The sequence below is a fragment of the Lupinus angustifolius genome, unplaced genomic scaffold, assembly GCF_001865875.1.
Source record: "Lupinus angustifolius cultivar Tanjil unplaced genomic scaffold, LupAngTanjil_v1.0 Scaffold_150_45, whole genome shotgun sequence".
In the NCBI taxonomy this organism is placed as follows: domain Eukaryota; kingdom Viridiplantae; phylum Streptophyta; class Magnoliopsida; order Fabales; family Fabaceae; genus Lupinus; species Lupinus angustifolius.
Genome location: NW_017725930.1, coordinates 1 through 14,975, shown reverse-complemented (window position 1 = coordinate 14,975; position 14,975 = coordinate 1). Strand labels below are relative to the sequence as shown.

General features: G+C 32.3%; 1 protein-coding gene across 1 annotated transcript; it reads left to right on the top strand.

Annotated features, from left to right (window-relative positions):
- The first annotated feature begins 6,719 nt into the window (after window positions 1-6,719).
- Window positions 6,720-9,903, top strand: LOC109340240 (pentatricopeptide repeat-containing protein At5g14770, mitochondrial-like). Its single transcript, XM_019577872.1, has one exon. It carries the CDS (start codon window positions 6,818-6,820, stop codon window positions 9,887-9,889), a length of 3,072 nt encoding a protein of 1,023 aa, XP_019433417.1. The 5' UTR covers window positions 6,720-6,817; the 3' UTR covers window positions 9,890-9,903.
- Window positions 9,904-14,975: the final 5,072 nt, after the last annotated feature.

Genomic DNA, 14,975 nt, shown 5'->3' with positions numbered 1-14,975 from the left:
CAAAAATTCTTTTCTAAATGGTGATCTTCATGAAGAAATATATATGGTTCCTCCTCCTGGAGTTTCTCATAATCCGGGGGAAGTATGCAAGCTGCAAAAATCTCTCTATGGGCTCAAACAAGCTCCTCGCGCTTGGTTTGAGAAATTCTCTATTGTGATAACTTCTCTTGGCTTCTCTTCAAGTCCACATGATTCCGCTTTATTTGTTAGAAATACTCCTCATGGTTGCATTATCATCTCTTTATATGTCGATGATATGATCATTACTAGTGATGAGATTACAAAGTTGAAAACGCAACTAGCAGAACAATTTGAGATGAAGGATTTAGGTACTCTTACATATTTCTTGGGAATTGAAGTAGCCTCATCTCCTAGGGGTTATCTTCTTTCCCAATCGAAATATATTGCTGATATTCTTGACCTGGTTAGTCTCTCTGACACTAAAGCTGTTGACAGTCCTCTTGAGACTAATGCTAGATATACATCTTCTGATGGTGTTCCTCTCTCTGAACCTACTCTATACCGCACTCTTGTTGGTAGTTTGGTGTATCTGACTATTACCAGACCCGATATTGCTTATGCAATGCACATTGTTAGCCAGTTTGTGAGTTCTCCTACTACTGTTCATTGGGTAGCTGTTCTTCGGATCCTTCGTTATCTTCGAGGCACTCAGTTTCAGAGTCTTCTTTTCTCTTCAACTTCTTCCTTGACATTGTCTGCTTATTCAGATGCTGATTGGGCTGGGGATCCTACTGATCGCAAGTCTACTACAGGTTTCTGTATCTTTCTAGGAGATTCCCTCATATCTTGGAAGAGTAAGAAGCAGGATGTTATTTCTCGCTCTTCTACAGAGGCTGAGTATCGTGCTATGGCAACCACCACTGCTGAAATAGTTTGGTTGCGTTGGTTACTTGCTTCTTTGGGTGTTGATCAACCTGAACCCACTCCCATGTACTGTGACAATAAGAGTGCTATTCAAATCGCTCATAACTCTGTCTTTCATGAGCGTACTAAACACATTGAGATTGATTGTCACTTCACACGTCACCACTTCCAACATGGCACCATCACCTTACCCTTCATTTCTTCTTCGTTGCAGATTGTTGATTTGTTTAGCAAACCTCATTCTACTCAACGTTTTCGTTTCTTGACTAACAAACTCTCGATGCTTTCGATTAACGCATCTTGAGTTTGAGGGGGAATGTTAAATGTATTTTAGTTATTAATAAAGGGTAGTCTTGTCTTTTTGTATTTTCCTAACTTCCTATGTATTGGCCTTATCTCTATCATTAATTCTATATTGTATTTCTCCTCTCCCTTCTCTCTTCCTATGCAGCCGATCTAACAAATGATACATATCAACATAAACTAAGATACTCAAATGATGTAAAAATAGAAGGCAAAAAAAACATGATACTAACCTCGTCATGGAAGACAAAATCAACCAACATGATCATAAAGTGGCATTGGTTGATTTTATGAAAAGAATGTCTTCGTGGTTATTATATTGGTAGAAGAACAAAATTGTGATTAATTTTGGTCAGAACAAATGATGAATAGGGTGAGCTAACTCCAAAAACTCGTCTAATATAATATTCTTGAGATGTATAAGAATTCATCGACAGTAAGATTGAAATGGGTTGGTTGCTATACAAACAAATTTACCATATACTTACATATCTTTATTGTTGGTATAAGTGTAATATTGCTACGATTGCATGCATTGGTCACTATACCTTTTAGTTATACTTTTATAACTGTAAGTATAGATATATTATAAGTACAAATAATATTTTCCGTCACTACATCATTTAATGATGGGGTAAAAAATGTAGGTAGAGGTTGCATATACCTACAAATTTGTATTTCTACTATTAAAAATAAAAAACCATCTTTTCTTTCCCATCTGAAAATTAGAGGGCTCTCAATCTTTTCATCTTCTCCAGAATATTACTTCTCCTTCCAACAAATCCTAGGTACGTACTTCTCCATCTTCTCTACTCATATTTATATATATATATATATATAACCTGTTTGTTCCTTCACTTGATTTGTCTTTGTTATAAAAGGTAAGGTAATTGGATAAATAGTTTATAGGTAGTTGAATGAATAATTACTCTAGAATCCTTAGTAAACGTTGCAACTTCAAATGAACAATTTTGGTGGAAAAAGTGTTGAATCTGTACGGATAGTGATACTTTGATTAACATTAATTGTTTGATTCATGTATTCGTGCTTCAGAGGGGGCTTTCTATTGAAATTTGTATTCTATCTTAAAAGCTCTATATGAGTAGCCATCAATAGTGAAGTAGGTTGTTTGGATTGTTTGTATGACATTGGATATTCTTAGGATGGACTTGGAGATTGGTGTAAAATGTTTAAGAAGAGTGAATTTTGTCATCATTTTAGCTAGATTCAATATGTTTATATAGCCTTTCGCTGTCATTACTTAGAAGTGAAAAACATTAATCTTATTGTTTATCTATTTTTTTTAATCTGCCATTTAATGAATTATTCTCAATTTAGAGAACTACTGTAGTATATAAGTGCAATATTGAGATGGACAAAAATCAACGAAATCGATTTGTTCATTATTATCTGAGCCTTAATGTAAGTGTGCACAACACAAGGATCATACAACGGGAAGAGGAGATTTGAAAATACAGAGAGAACTTTGTTTACTTTGTGGGTATGTGTTGCTTTCTTATCATTGTGATAGTTGTCCCTCCTGGTAATTGGATACTATTAGTCCCCTTATTTTGGTATATATCATTAACGTCACACCTATTAGTTTGGAATGATAAGGAAAAAATGGCTAAGATATGGATGATTGTCCAAAACCTATTTCATTGAATTATTTTATTTATTCATCGATGTCTTTTTTATTTCTTGTAGGTGAATATTATGCAACTGATTTCTTTTTTATGCAACAAACTCAGAATGAACCATTTTGATTTTTTGGAAAAAACAATTTGTATCTATCATGAATATGATCCAAAATTTGTAATTTATAGGTTTATATGACTTTTCATTTACATGGTATATGTTATTTTTAGATGGACATATTTAAATCATGTATTTCATGGGATTGTATGTCTTTTTTAATTTGAAATATAATAACATGTTTAGATATTTTTTTTCATTATATATTCATATTACTATTAGTCACTAAAATAGGCTGAAATGAGACTGTGATTATAGGTATAAATCTTTTAATATCATCAAAACTTATACCAATGGAACAGAACCCTAGGCACAAAGAAAAATGTATGCATCTATAATGACATAAACTACCATCACTAAAACTTATTGTGACAGAGTAAATTTGTAGGTATAAACATTTATAGTGATGGATAGAATCCGTAGGTAAAAGTCGAAGTTTTATACCTATGCTCTCGATAACCATCACTAAAACCTATAGGGACAGTAAAAAAATCGTAGGTATAATGACTTAAATACGACAGACAAAAATGTAGGTAAAAGTTTTTTGTGTTATACCTACGATTTTTTAACTTTTACCAACGATTTTCGTCAGTAGGTATATGACAAATTTCTTGTAGTGTTGTTATGTGCGGCGAGTGTTTTAAAAAGAACAATAGGCATTTCATCTTATAAGTAGAAGTGTGTAATGTGTAATTAAGTATCATACAAAAAAAATCATGTTATCTAATTAACTATCAACTAAATACGTGTCAATAACTCAACATTTTATTTTAAAGTATTTAATTCTATTTTACTTCGATTTAAGCAAATGTCTTCACTTGGATAGATAGAATGAGATCACCAAAGGAAATTATGTTTGAGGCTTGGTGTTTGCCTGACCCACTTTTGAAGTGTTTCTCTCATAGCATGGAGCTTGACTCAACAACAAGAAAAATTACAAGTTTATGTGATAATGAGAAAATGTGCACAGCAAGATAGTTTGGGACAAGAGAATGAGGTATACATATGGAATTTTATTCATAAAGCTAGGAACATGTGTGATGGATACAACCTCATGAGGACATGAAATGTTAATTTCGGACGATTCTTGGACAAGTTTGGTTACCTCTTATAAGTATCTTTTCTTTAGGCTGAAATCTTCTCAAATACTCAGAGTATGGGATAAGAAATAAGAGTTTAATAATTATTAAAATTATTTTATTTAAAAGTAGAACCATTAAATATTTATTTATTTCAAATGTCACCATCTCCATGATTTAATATTGGAGAATATGTGAATTATTTCACTTTTTACCATATAATATATGGAGGAGTATTGGGTGATGGTTGAACATGAACATAGATAGCATTTCCCTTAATCCTATCCCCCTACCCTTAACACATCAACTAAAATGATATAATTTTTTCTTCAACATTTAGCACTATAACTTTTTTATTGAAGTGTCCAGATTCAATTAAGAGAATTATAAGAAATAAAACAAAATTAAATGATGTATGATCTTCATTTCGATCATTAAATACTTACATATCAAGACAATTATATAAGAGTTAACTCTAAGGATGAAGATATTTCTTATTTGGGATGACTAGTCAAGGACATGTATACTCGGTTCAATGCCAATTAAATTGATTTTTATCTTATATCTTTTAATTTTTTGGGGTACATTTATATTTTTTAATTTGGTTTTATGATAAACTATATTGTCGTTTTTTCATCTTTTTAATCTAATGTTTATTAATTTCATTTTTTATTATAAGAGAAAGAGTTTTTCACATTGTTATTGCATGATTTATTATTCATTTTTTATTAACGTTGACTTTTAAATAAATGTAATACTAGTGAATGATGTCAAATTTACGTATGTAGTGTACTTTGACTACAATTTTACCATAATAGTGTAGGTTTTGTACTTATTACAATGGTAGTGTATTTTTTCCTAAATCGGCAATAACATGCACAATTTCAATTATTTTTTTCTCTTAGACCAACATAACTCGACAACAAGGCTGTAGTTTTATTTTTTTATTATTTTCTTTGGAAATCGTTGATAATGTTGGAGTTTTACATATATATATATATATATATATCATTAATGGAGATGGAGTTTTATGGATTTTTATTTTGCCCTTGGAAATCGTTAATATATATATATATATATATATATATATGTGTGTAAATCGTTAATGGAGATGGAGTTTTAGGGATTTTTATTTTACCCTTGGAAATCGTTAATGGGGATGGAGTTTTATATATTTGTTTAATATACCTAAATCCTGAATGGGGTAGGAGTTTTTAATGTTTTTTTTTTATTTTTGGTGTTTCTCTCCTAACACTATATAATCATTCAACACTTCTATCTTCTTCTCCTAAAACTTTATATGTTCTCAAGCTTCTTCTCCTAAATACATTTCTCTTAAAACTTTTTCCAACAATCTTTTATAGTTGTCTCAGAGGTTTTCTTCTCGTATAGATTGATACTTGCTTAGAGGTTAGTAGAGCTATTATATTTTATGAACGGTAGTACACAACAATTAAGAGTTCAACTGTCGAGAAGGAGAAAACCACCTTCATTTGGGACTTCATCACATAAACGTCATTAAGGTTTTCTGGGATTTAATGTATTAAAATTTTAATACTGTAATATTTTGTTGCTATTACTATTGCAATAAACTGTGGTTGGGTGAAATTTATATATGAACAAGAAGCTCATTTGTCATAGCCGATTTAGCTAGGGCAAAATAAATTAAAAACCTAAAACTCTCACTACACAGCCGATTCTCAATAGCAGGAAAATAAATACAAAAACTCCATTCCAAAAACGATTTTGGGTATTAAAAATATTGAAACCTTAAAACTCGTTCATCGCTAACGATTTTGTTTATGAAATTAAAAAAAAAACAAAAACTCCTACCTGGTACACGATTTCTATGGAAATTGATTAAAAAAAGGAAAAACTCCTTTGTGGTTGACGATTTCATAAGTTTTACACTACAATGATAATAAATAAAAAAGTTCCACTAGTATCGTAATTAAAAAATCAAACTATACATATTCAGCAAATTTGGCAGTGAATGGTAGATGATGCATGACCGTGTATAAATTTTTACATTATCAATCTAGAGATATTACACCAATAAGACATTGGTCTAGTGGTGTAAGGCCTCACTAAATTCCTAAGGTCGAGAGTTCGATTTCTTAGAGTAACAATTGTTGAGAGGGGCAAACACAAACCCTGAAAGAAAGTAATTCCTTACCCAAAGGTGTAAAAGTATACCCTTGATAGTATAAAAAAAATCTATAAATATTACACTTTTATTATAACATATTAACTACATTTATCTCTCATTTAGTTGAGAGAAGAAAATGAGGAGATAGAAAAAAAATTAGTGGGTTACACCATATTTTGTTTCTCTCCATACCATATGAGAAAGTGAATGAAAGAATATTGTATTTGTAAAATACAAATTTATCCTTCAAACTCACTTCCACGGCTTAATGTAACAAAGACATTATTGTATATTCCTATAAACTTCATCTCTTTCTCTTTTCTTTCCTATCAAACAACCTTTTAGTCCAAGAAACATTCAATCATTATTTTTTGTGAGAAAATATATATTTGGATAGTGAAAAATGCATATTTGGCTCGAAACATTAGAAAAATAGATAGCTAGATTAACATTTTATTTTATTAAAGATTCAAATTAAAACTAAAAAAAGATAAATGATAACACTTTATTTTATTAATAAACCAAATTAAAACATAACAGGTGATATTGAACCATATTCCATGCTATAGCAGAGCACTTGAAGTTTAGGTCAGAAACCATGGCCGTAGATGTTTGAAGTTCCTTGTTTTCTGTCATCCGTGTTAAGATGAACCATTTTAAGAAGCTACAAACCAACACACTTGTGTTACTTTTCAAGGGTTCTCACTATTCCAACAACAACAACTACCATTTGTTTCGAAGATTCTCCTCCCAGGTCCAAAAAGATTCGATTTTGACCACGCCCACAAAGACCCATTTATATGCTTCTTTCTTCTGCACCCTCATTCGCCTCTACTTGGAATGTGGCAGGTTTTGCAAAGCCTCAAATGCTTTCTCTTATATGCGTGGACTTGGCATTGTTCCTGTTTTGCCCTTTTGGAATAACCTTTTGTACCAATTCAATGCCTCTGGTTTGGTTTCTCAGGTAAAAGTGTTGTATTCAGATATGGTCTATTGTGGGGTTGTGCCTGATGTTTTCAGTTTTAACGTATTGGTTCATTCATTATGCAAAATGGGGGACTTGGATTTGGCTTTAGGATATTTAAGGAACAGTGATTTTGTTGATACTGTTACTTACAATACTGTTATTTGGGGTTTCTGTGAAAAAGGGTTGACTAATCAGGGTTTTGGGTTGTTGTCTGAAATGGTTAAAAAGGGTATATGTGTTGATTCAGTTACTTGCAATATACTAGTAAAAGGGCATTGCAGAATTGGATTGGTTCAATATGCGGAATGGGTCATGTACAACTTGGTTGATGGGGGGATTCGACAAGATGTTATTGGTTTGAACACTTTAATTGATGGGTATTGTAAAGCTGGATTGACAAGTCATGCGCTAGATTTCATGGGGAATGGCTGGACGATCAGTATCAGGCCGGATATTGTTACTTATAATACTTTACTCAATGCTTTTTGTAAAAATGGTGATCTTGTAAGGGCTGAGTCTCTTGTCAGTGAAATTTTGGGCATAAGAAGGGACGGGGAATCTGGTCAGTTACAAAGTTATGTCGGTGAAACCCAGGCTGAGACTAGAGATTTGCGGCCAACCGTTGCAACATACACGACATTGATTTCTGCATACTGTGAACATCGTGGAATTGAAGAATCCCTTTTTTTGTATGAGCAAATGATTATGAATGGAATCATGCCTGATGTGGTTACTTGTAGTTCTATTCTTTATGGACTCTGCAGGCATGGAAAATTAGCTGAAGCAGCACTATTGCTGAGAGAGATGTATGAAATGGGTATAGACCCTAATCATGTCTCGTACTCTACGATTATTAATTCATTGTTCAAATCAGGGAGGGTAATGGAAGCTTTTAATCTTCAAAGCCAAATGGTTGTTCGGGGCATTTCTTTTGATATAGTTTTGTGCACAACTATTTTGGATGGGCTTTTCAAGGTTGGAAAATCCAAAGAGGCAGAGGAAATGTTCCGAACAATTTTAAAGCTCAATCTTATCCCAAACTGTGTCACATATTCAGCCTTGCTTGGCGGTTATTGCAAGTTAGGAGACGTGGAACTTGCAGAGTTAGTATTGCAGAAAATGGAGAAGGAACATATTCTTCCAAATGTTGTTACCTTTTCGTCTATTATGAATGGATATGCTAAAAAGGGAATGCTTAGTAAAGCAGCTGATGTGTTATGGAAGATGGTTGAAAGGAATATTATGCCAAATACTTACGTATATGCAATTTTAATCGACGGCTATTTTAGGGCAGGTGAACAGGAAGCTGCTGCCCGTTTCTATAAGGAAATGAAATCGCAGGGATTGGAGGAAAACAATTTCATATTTGATATCTTGCTGAACAACTTGAAAAGAGTTGGAAGGATGGAGGAAGCTAGGTCATTAATTGAAGATATGCGCTCTAAGGGTCTTGACCCAGATATTGTTAACTACACTTCTCTAATAGATGGCTACTTTAAAGAAGGAAACGAGTCGGAAGCTCTCTCAATAGTCCAGGAAATGACAGAGAAAAATACACGATTTGATGTTATTGCATACAACGCTTTGGTTAAGGGGCTTTTGAGGCTTGGGAAATATGAACCGCAATCTGTGTTTTCAAAAATGACAGATTTGGGTTTGGCTCCAGATTGTGCTACATATAACACTTTAATTAACTCATACTGCATAAAAGGGAATACAGAAAATGCTTTGGTTCTTTTGAATGAGATGAAGAACTATGGTATAATGCCAAACGCAGTCACTTATAACATTCTGATTGGCGGGATTTGTAAAACTCGTGCCTTTGAAAAGGCCATGATTGTTTTGAATGAAATGTTGGCTATGGGGTTTGTTCCTATGCCAATAACTCACAAATTTATGCTTAAAGCATATTCAAGGAGTGGAAGAGCAGATGTAATTTTTCAAATTCACAAGAAGCTTGTGGCTATGGGCCTCAAACTCGACAAGACTGTATATAATACTCTGATCACTGTATTATGCAGGTTAGGGATGACTAGAAAAGCAAATGCAGTAATCAATGAAATGGCGATAAGTGGAATTACGGCTGATATTGTTACTTATAATGCCCTAATTCGTGGTTACTGTACAGGGAGTCATGTCGAGAAAGCATTTAATACTTATTCGCAGATGTTGGCTGATGGAATCTCTCCAAATATTACAACTTATAATAACCTCTTAGGAGGTTTTTCAGCTGCTGGTTTGACGAGAGAGACAGATAAATTAGTTAGTGAGATGAAAGAAAGAGGACTTGTCCCAAATGCCACTACTTATAATATATTGGTTTCTGGCCATGGTAGAGCTGGAAATAAACAGGATTCAATAAAACTTTATTGTGAAATGATAACCAATGGTTTTGTTCCCACTACAGGAACCTATAATGTGCTTATTAATGATTATGCAAAAGCCGGAAAGATGCGCCAAGCTAGAGAACTTTTGAAGGAGATGCTGGCAAGAGGAAGAATTCCTAATTCTTCAACATATGACATTCTAATCTGTGGATGGTGCAAATTATCCTATCAGCCCGAAATGGACCGGTCACTTAAACTGTCATATAGGACAGAGGCAAAAAATTTACTGAGGGAGATGTGTGAAAAAGGACATGTGCCATCTGAGAGCACCCTCTCATATATCAGTTCAAATTTTTCTGTACCGGGAAAAAAGGGTGACGCTCAAAGGTTATTGAAGCTATTTACCCAAAAGAATAATGTGTGATAAATGGTCTAATAGACAGATAATGAGATGATATGAAACTGTAACAACAATCAATCCTAAATAAGTGGTTCTTAAATGTTCTACAAGGTCTAGGTGGGATGAGGAACTTTGAGAACTGCCTATTTGGAATTGAAGGTGATTGTTGAATAGTACAGGAAATTGCACTGAAGTGTGGAACTATGGTAAGCTGAAGTATGTTTCTGTACTAGAAAATAGTTAGACAGCATCATTTTACAGGTTATTATTGCAATTTACTGTTTAAGCATTTGTTGTTTTAATGTGAACAGGTGGAATTTACATCATCTCTAGTTGCTAGCACAGAATTACTGTTTTCTGTGGAGGTATGTTTCATTCTGGAAGCGAAGCAAGACTTTCTAATGTGTTGATTAAGAAGCTAGTTATGTATGAAATTGTTTGATTTTGATTCATAGGAAAAAATATATTTTCTTGAATTGATATTTATATCCTCTATGCTTAATTAACCAGAAGAAGTTGATTTTGTCCAAAATAGTAGTAAACCTTACTAATTATTTCACTTCCATATCCTAATTAGTAATTTTTATTTTTATTTTTTCATGTAAACAAACCTATAAATTGAATATGGTCTTTAGGTTGGAGGCAGAAAGCTGATTCCGTGTTGCCTCCTTTAGAGTGGTGTCATTTATTGAAATATGTTTGCCATTTATGTATCAGAATTAGGAATTTACTGATATGGCTCAGTCAACTCATAATTATCATTTTCATTTCCAGGCATGGTTCTCCGGGGGAAAATTGGTCAAGGACTTGACAGAACTAGAAAAGAAGCCCAACATAAGGCTGCCGAAGATTCCATCAACCACTTGGCTGGTAAGATATTCTAAGTTATTAAATTGTCACTTGCTGTAATTTAGTGTGGGGGATAGGCTCCTCTAAAGTGCATCTTGCACTTTTGAGTCTAATGTGTATGAATCTAGATAAAATTATGGTGTAGATTCATTAACTGGGTATAATGATTTCCACCATTTATCATATTCAATTGTCTAGATTTGTGCACTTAAGCAAATGTACTTCAGAGGATCCAACCCCTTAGCATTATATTGCACTGTCTAGACTTTAGTTTTCATTTTTTTTTACTTGTACATATGTTGGGGTTCCTTTCTAGTTCTGCCAAATCTTTCACCAAAATATGGGTGATGTTCAAAGGTTGTTGAAGCTATTTACCCAAAAGTAGAATGTGAGACAAATGAATAGACGGATAATGAGATGATATGAAACTGTAGCAACAATCAATCCTAAATAAGTGGGTCTTAAATGTTCTACAAGGTCTAGGTGGGATGAGGAAATTTGAAGACTGCCTATTTGGAATTAAAGGCGATATCGTTCTAAGCATGTATAAATAGGTTGTTGAATATCATGACAGGTTGAACATCAAGTATAATCTGTGTTTGCTTTTGTTGGTTCCTCCCTCTCTCTTGTTCTAGAATTTGGAAAAACAATTTAAGGTTGTGCTCTTTACACTGCAGGGTTATCCGAAACAAGAATGGCTGCACACTCTGCATCAAGTTCTCGTTTCTGCTATGGTGCATATTCTGTTCCTTTGAAAGACTTGCCTTGCTTTTGTTTCAAATTATCGATTTTGCCATCATATCGGAATGTCACTCGTACACATGTATGGTTCAAAATGGCACATGGACACAGAGTTGTACAACGACAAAGTAAGTGGTTGCTCAACATTTCACTCTGGTAACCGAGTCCAAAGTCAAGTAGAGTTCACAGTAGGGTTAAATACTGGACAAGAATTTCGAAGATATGAATATCTTAGTTGGTTAGATCTACCTTGCCAATGCAGTGTGTATTTTTCTTGTTGTGCTTAGAATTTGGACCCAGAAGATACAATGAGGGAGCCTCCCAAACAATACTGTTTTTTTTTTCTTCATTTAATTCATTGTGAGTGATGCACATAATTTTTTATATATATTATAATTTTTTATTACTATTTTAAGATTATATATCATATTTTATTATTATTTTATAATAAATTACAATTATTTGACTATGATAATACATTTATCATATAAATATCATATTATTTGTGTAATAACTATTTTTACATATTGATTATTACAAAGTATATAAATATATAATTAAAATTAAAAAACAAATTAGGTACCTGCAAATGCATGCACAAATACCCTTAAATATTGTGGGTTTGGGAACGAGAAAGTACTACACAATCCTCTTGCCATCATTAGTTGTAAGCATCTTGGAGAGTGATGTTTTTTAAACCTGTTGTTAAATGGCATAAGTTCATTGTGAGTGATGCACATAATTGTCACTTGTTGGCAGAACATGCTTAGAGAGTTTATGTTACATTAAACTTTGCTGATGTTGATCAATACATGTTCTAGCAATGTTCACTGTATTAACTAACCTAAACAGTTGGATTAGTTATTTAACTATCCTAGTTAGATAGGTTAACTCTAGTTAGTTAGTCTTAACTATATAAGGATAATTGTACAGATCTAACAGTGTCATGATTCATTGTTTGTAATCAATACAAAGTTGTTATTCATTTATCTCTTTTTCTACTTCATCTATGTGAAGGTTTCAGTATCCTCTGTCAACATTCTCCATCACACTGTGATAGTGTGATTTCATTACTCTGGTTATAGGTTTTGACACTAACCTAACACATCATTATTGAGCAACTAACCAATAGATATCAACACACCAAAAGTGGTACCATCTATGCTATATCTCTCTCTTTCTCTCTCTTGTTGTTTTGTTTGAATGGGTTTTAAATTAAAAGGATATTATATCAGAATATGAAAGCTACTTGAGCTTTTGTTTAATTGAGTTTGATTAAGAAGATTAAAGTTCAATATTTGTATGTAACACTTATTAGGAGACATAACTACATATCTTAATAGAGATTAATTTTAAGTTCTTACGGAAAAGGGTGAGGGATGTTATTGGTTAACAAAAAGAAAAATCAAATTTGATCCGTATAAAAATAACATGATGTTGCATTTTTGTTTAGTTCAAATTTTATACATTGAATTTGTAATTCAATTGGAATGGGTCTATTCATTACTAAACCAGTAAAAAGATAATAATTTGTAAGGGTTTGTGGTCAAATATAATTTGAATCAACATTTTGCTAGCCCAGTTCAACCTCTTGAGATATACGGGTTGGGTTGGGTACTGGGCAGGGCCAACCTGAATGTCAATTTTTCTATTTTTTCGTAGACAATGAATGGTATTTCAAAAATTAAATCAGTGGAAAATTAGTAACAAAAAAAACTCGGTGGAAATTCAAAAACTACAAAAAATTTCTTAAAAGTAAAGAAAAAGTAGAAACTTATGAGTTAAGCAAACTTATATGGTTGTTCTTAAGATTGTTTTTAACAAAATAAGAACATTTTTCTCTGTTTTCCATTGTGTCACTTTCCCCCCTGTTTTTTGTTCTTAAATAAGAACAATTTTTGGTTATTCTTAGTCAAGAGAAAGTGAGGAGAGATAGACATTGTCAGAAAAATGTAGATGTTGTGAGACCTAAATAAAAATAAGAACGATGTTTGTTATTGTGGAAAAAAAATGTTGTTCTTATTTCATATGGAGTTGTAATAAATTATAAAATCATGTGTGATACCTAAATAATAATAATAATATATTATTTTTCATTGTAATTGCTATTCTGTAAGTTGGAAAAATACATATCTTCTTAAATATTTACTACCTAAACAATCATTCTCTAATCTTAAAATTAGTGAATTAATGTTGAACAATACGTCATGGCTAGCAATAATAATGGATACTTGGAGTTGTAAGTTGGGATAGCAAAAAAAATCTTACCCGTAAATATAGGTGGAAATTGCAGTTGGTATCAACAATAATAGCTTATTAATGAGAACGAGATTTATGATATCCATCTAATATGTACCCACATATTTATATATTTAATTTTTAATTAAACTTTTATATATATTATAATTTTTTATTACTATTTTAGGATTATACACCATATATTTTATTATTATTTCATAATAAATTACAATTATTTGACTATTATTATATATTTATCATATAAATATCATATTATTTATGTAATAACTATTTTTATATATTGATTATTACAAAGTATATAAATATATAATTAAAATTAAAAAATTCATTGGGTAACCGCAAATGCCCGCACAAATACCCTTAAATATTATGGGTTTGAGAACGAGAAAGTACTACACAATCCCCTTGCCATCATTAGTTGTAAGCATCCACGCGTAATATCTGTAATGAGCCAAGTCTGAGTCTATGATTTACTCCGATATTCGTTCTCATAATTCAAACTCTCATCGTCATTGTTCCCAGAGTTTTCATTATCACATATGTTAGTGGTCACCTAAATTTGATCATCACTCACTATTGGCTTGGGCTCTTTGTCATGCCTCACACTCTCACTCGGAAAAATTACCGGGATAGTGTAGTTTGACTACACTATCTCAGCTTTGGGGTACCTTTTCAAATAATTACGGGATTGGGGTATTTTTCTGAAAGTCGTGGATAGGGTCCACGACTTTGGCATAGTCGTGGATGACAGACACGACTCCAGGGGAAAGTCGTGGACCTGAGCCACGAGTTCCCTTTAATTTTCTCTCTCCTCACTGAAATCGTGGATGGGGAACACGACTTCCAGTGTCGTGGACCCCATACACGAGTTTGCATGGGTTATTTCGTTTTACGTGTTTTTTTTGTTAAATTAATGTATTTTTTGTGTGGTTAAATTAATGTATTTTTTGGTTAAATTAATGTATTTTAGTATGGTAATTTAAGATGTTATAATTTTAGTTAAATTAATGTATTTTTGTAATTTTTTAGTATGGTATTTTTGTAATTTTTTAGTATGGTATTTTTGTAATTTTTTAGTATGGTATTTTTGTAATTTTTTAGTATGGTATTTTTGTAATTTTTTAGTATGGTATTTTTGTAATTTTTTGGAATTGTCATAATTTGTAATTTAAAATTAAAAAAATAACAAAAATGGAATTGGAAATGGAAGAAAGTTTCATAAATTGTAATTTAAAATTCAAATACATTTAATTAGCGGGGA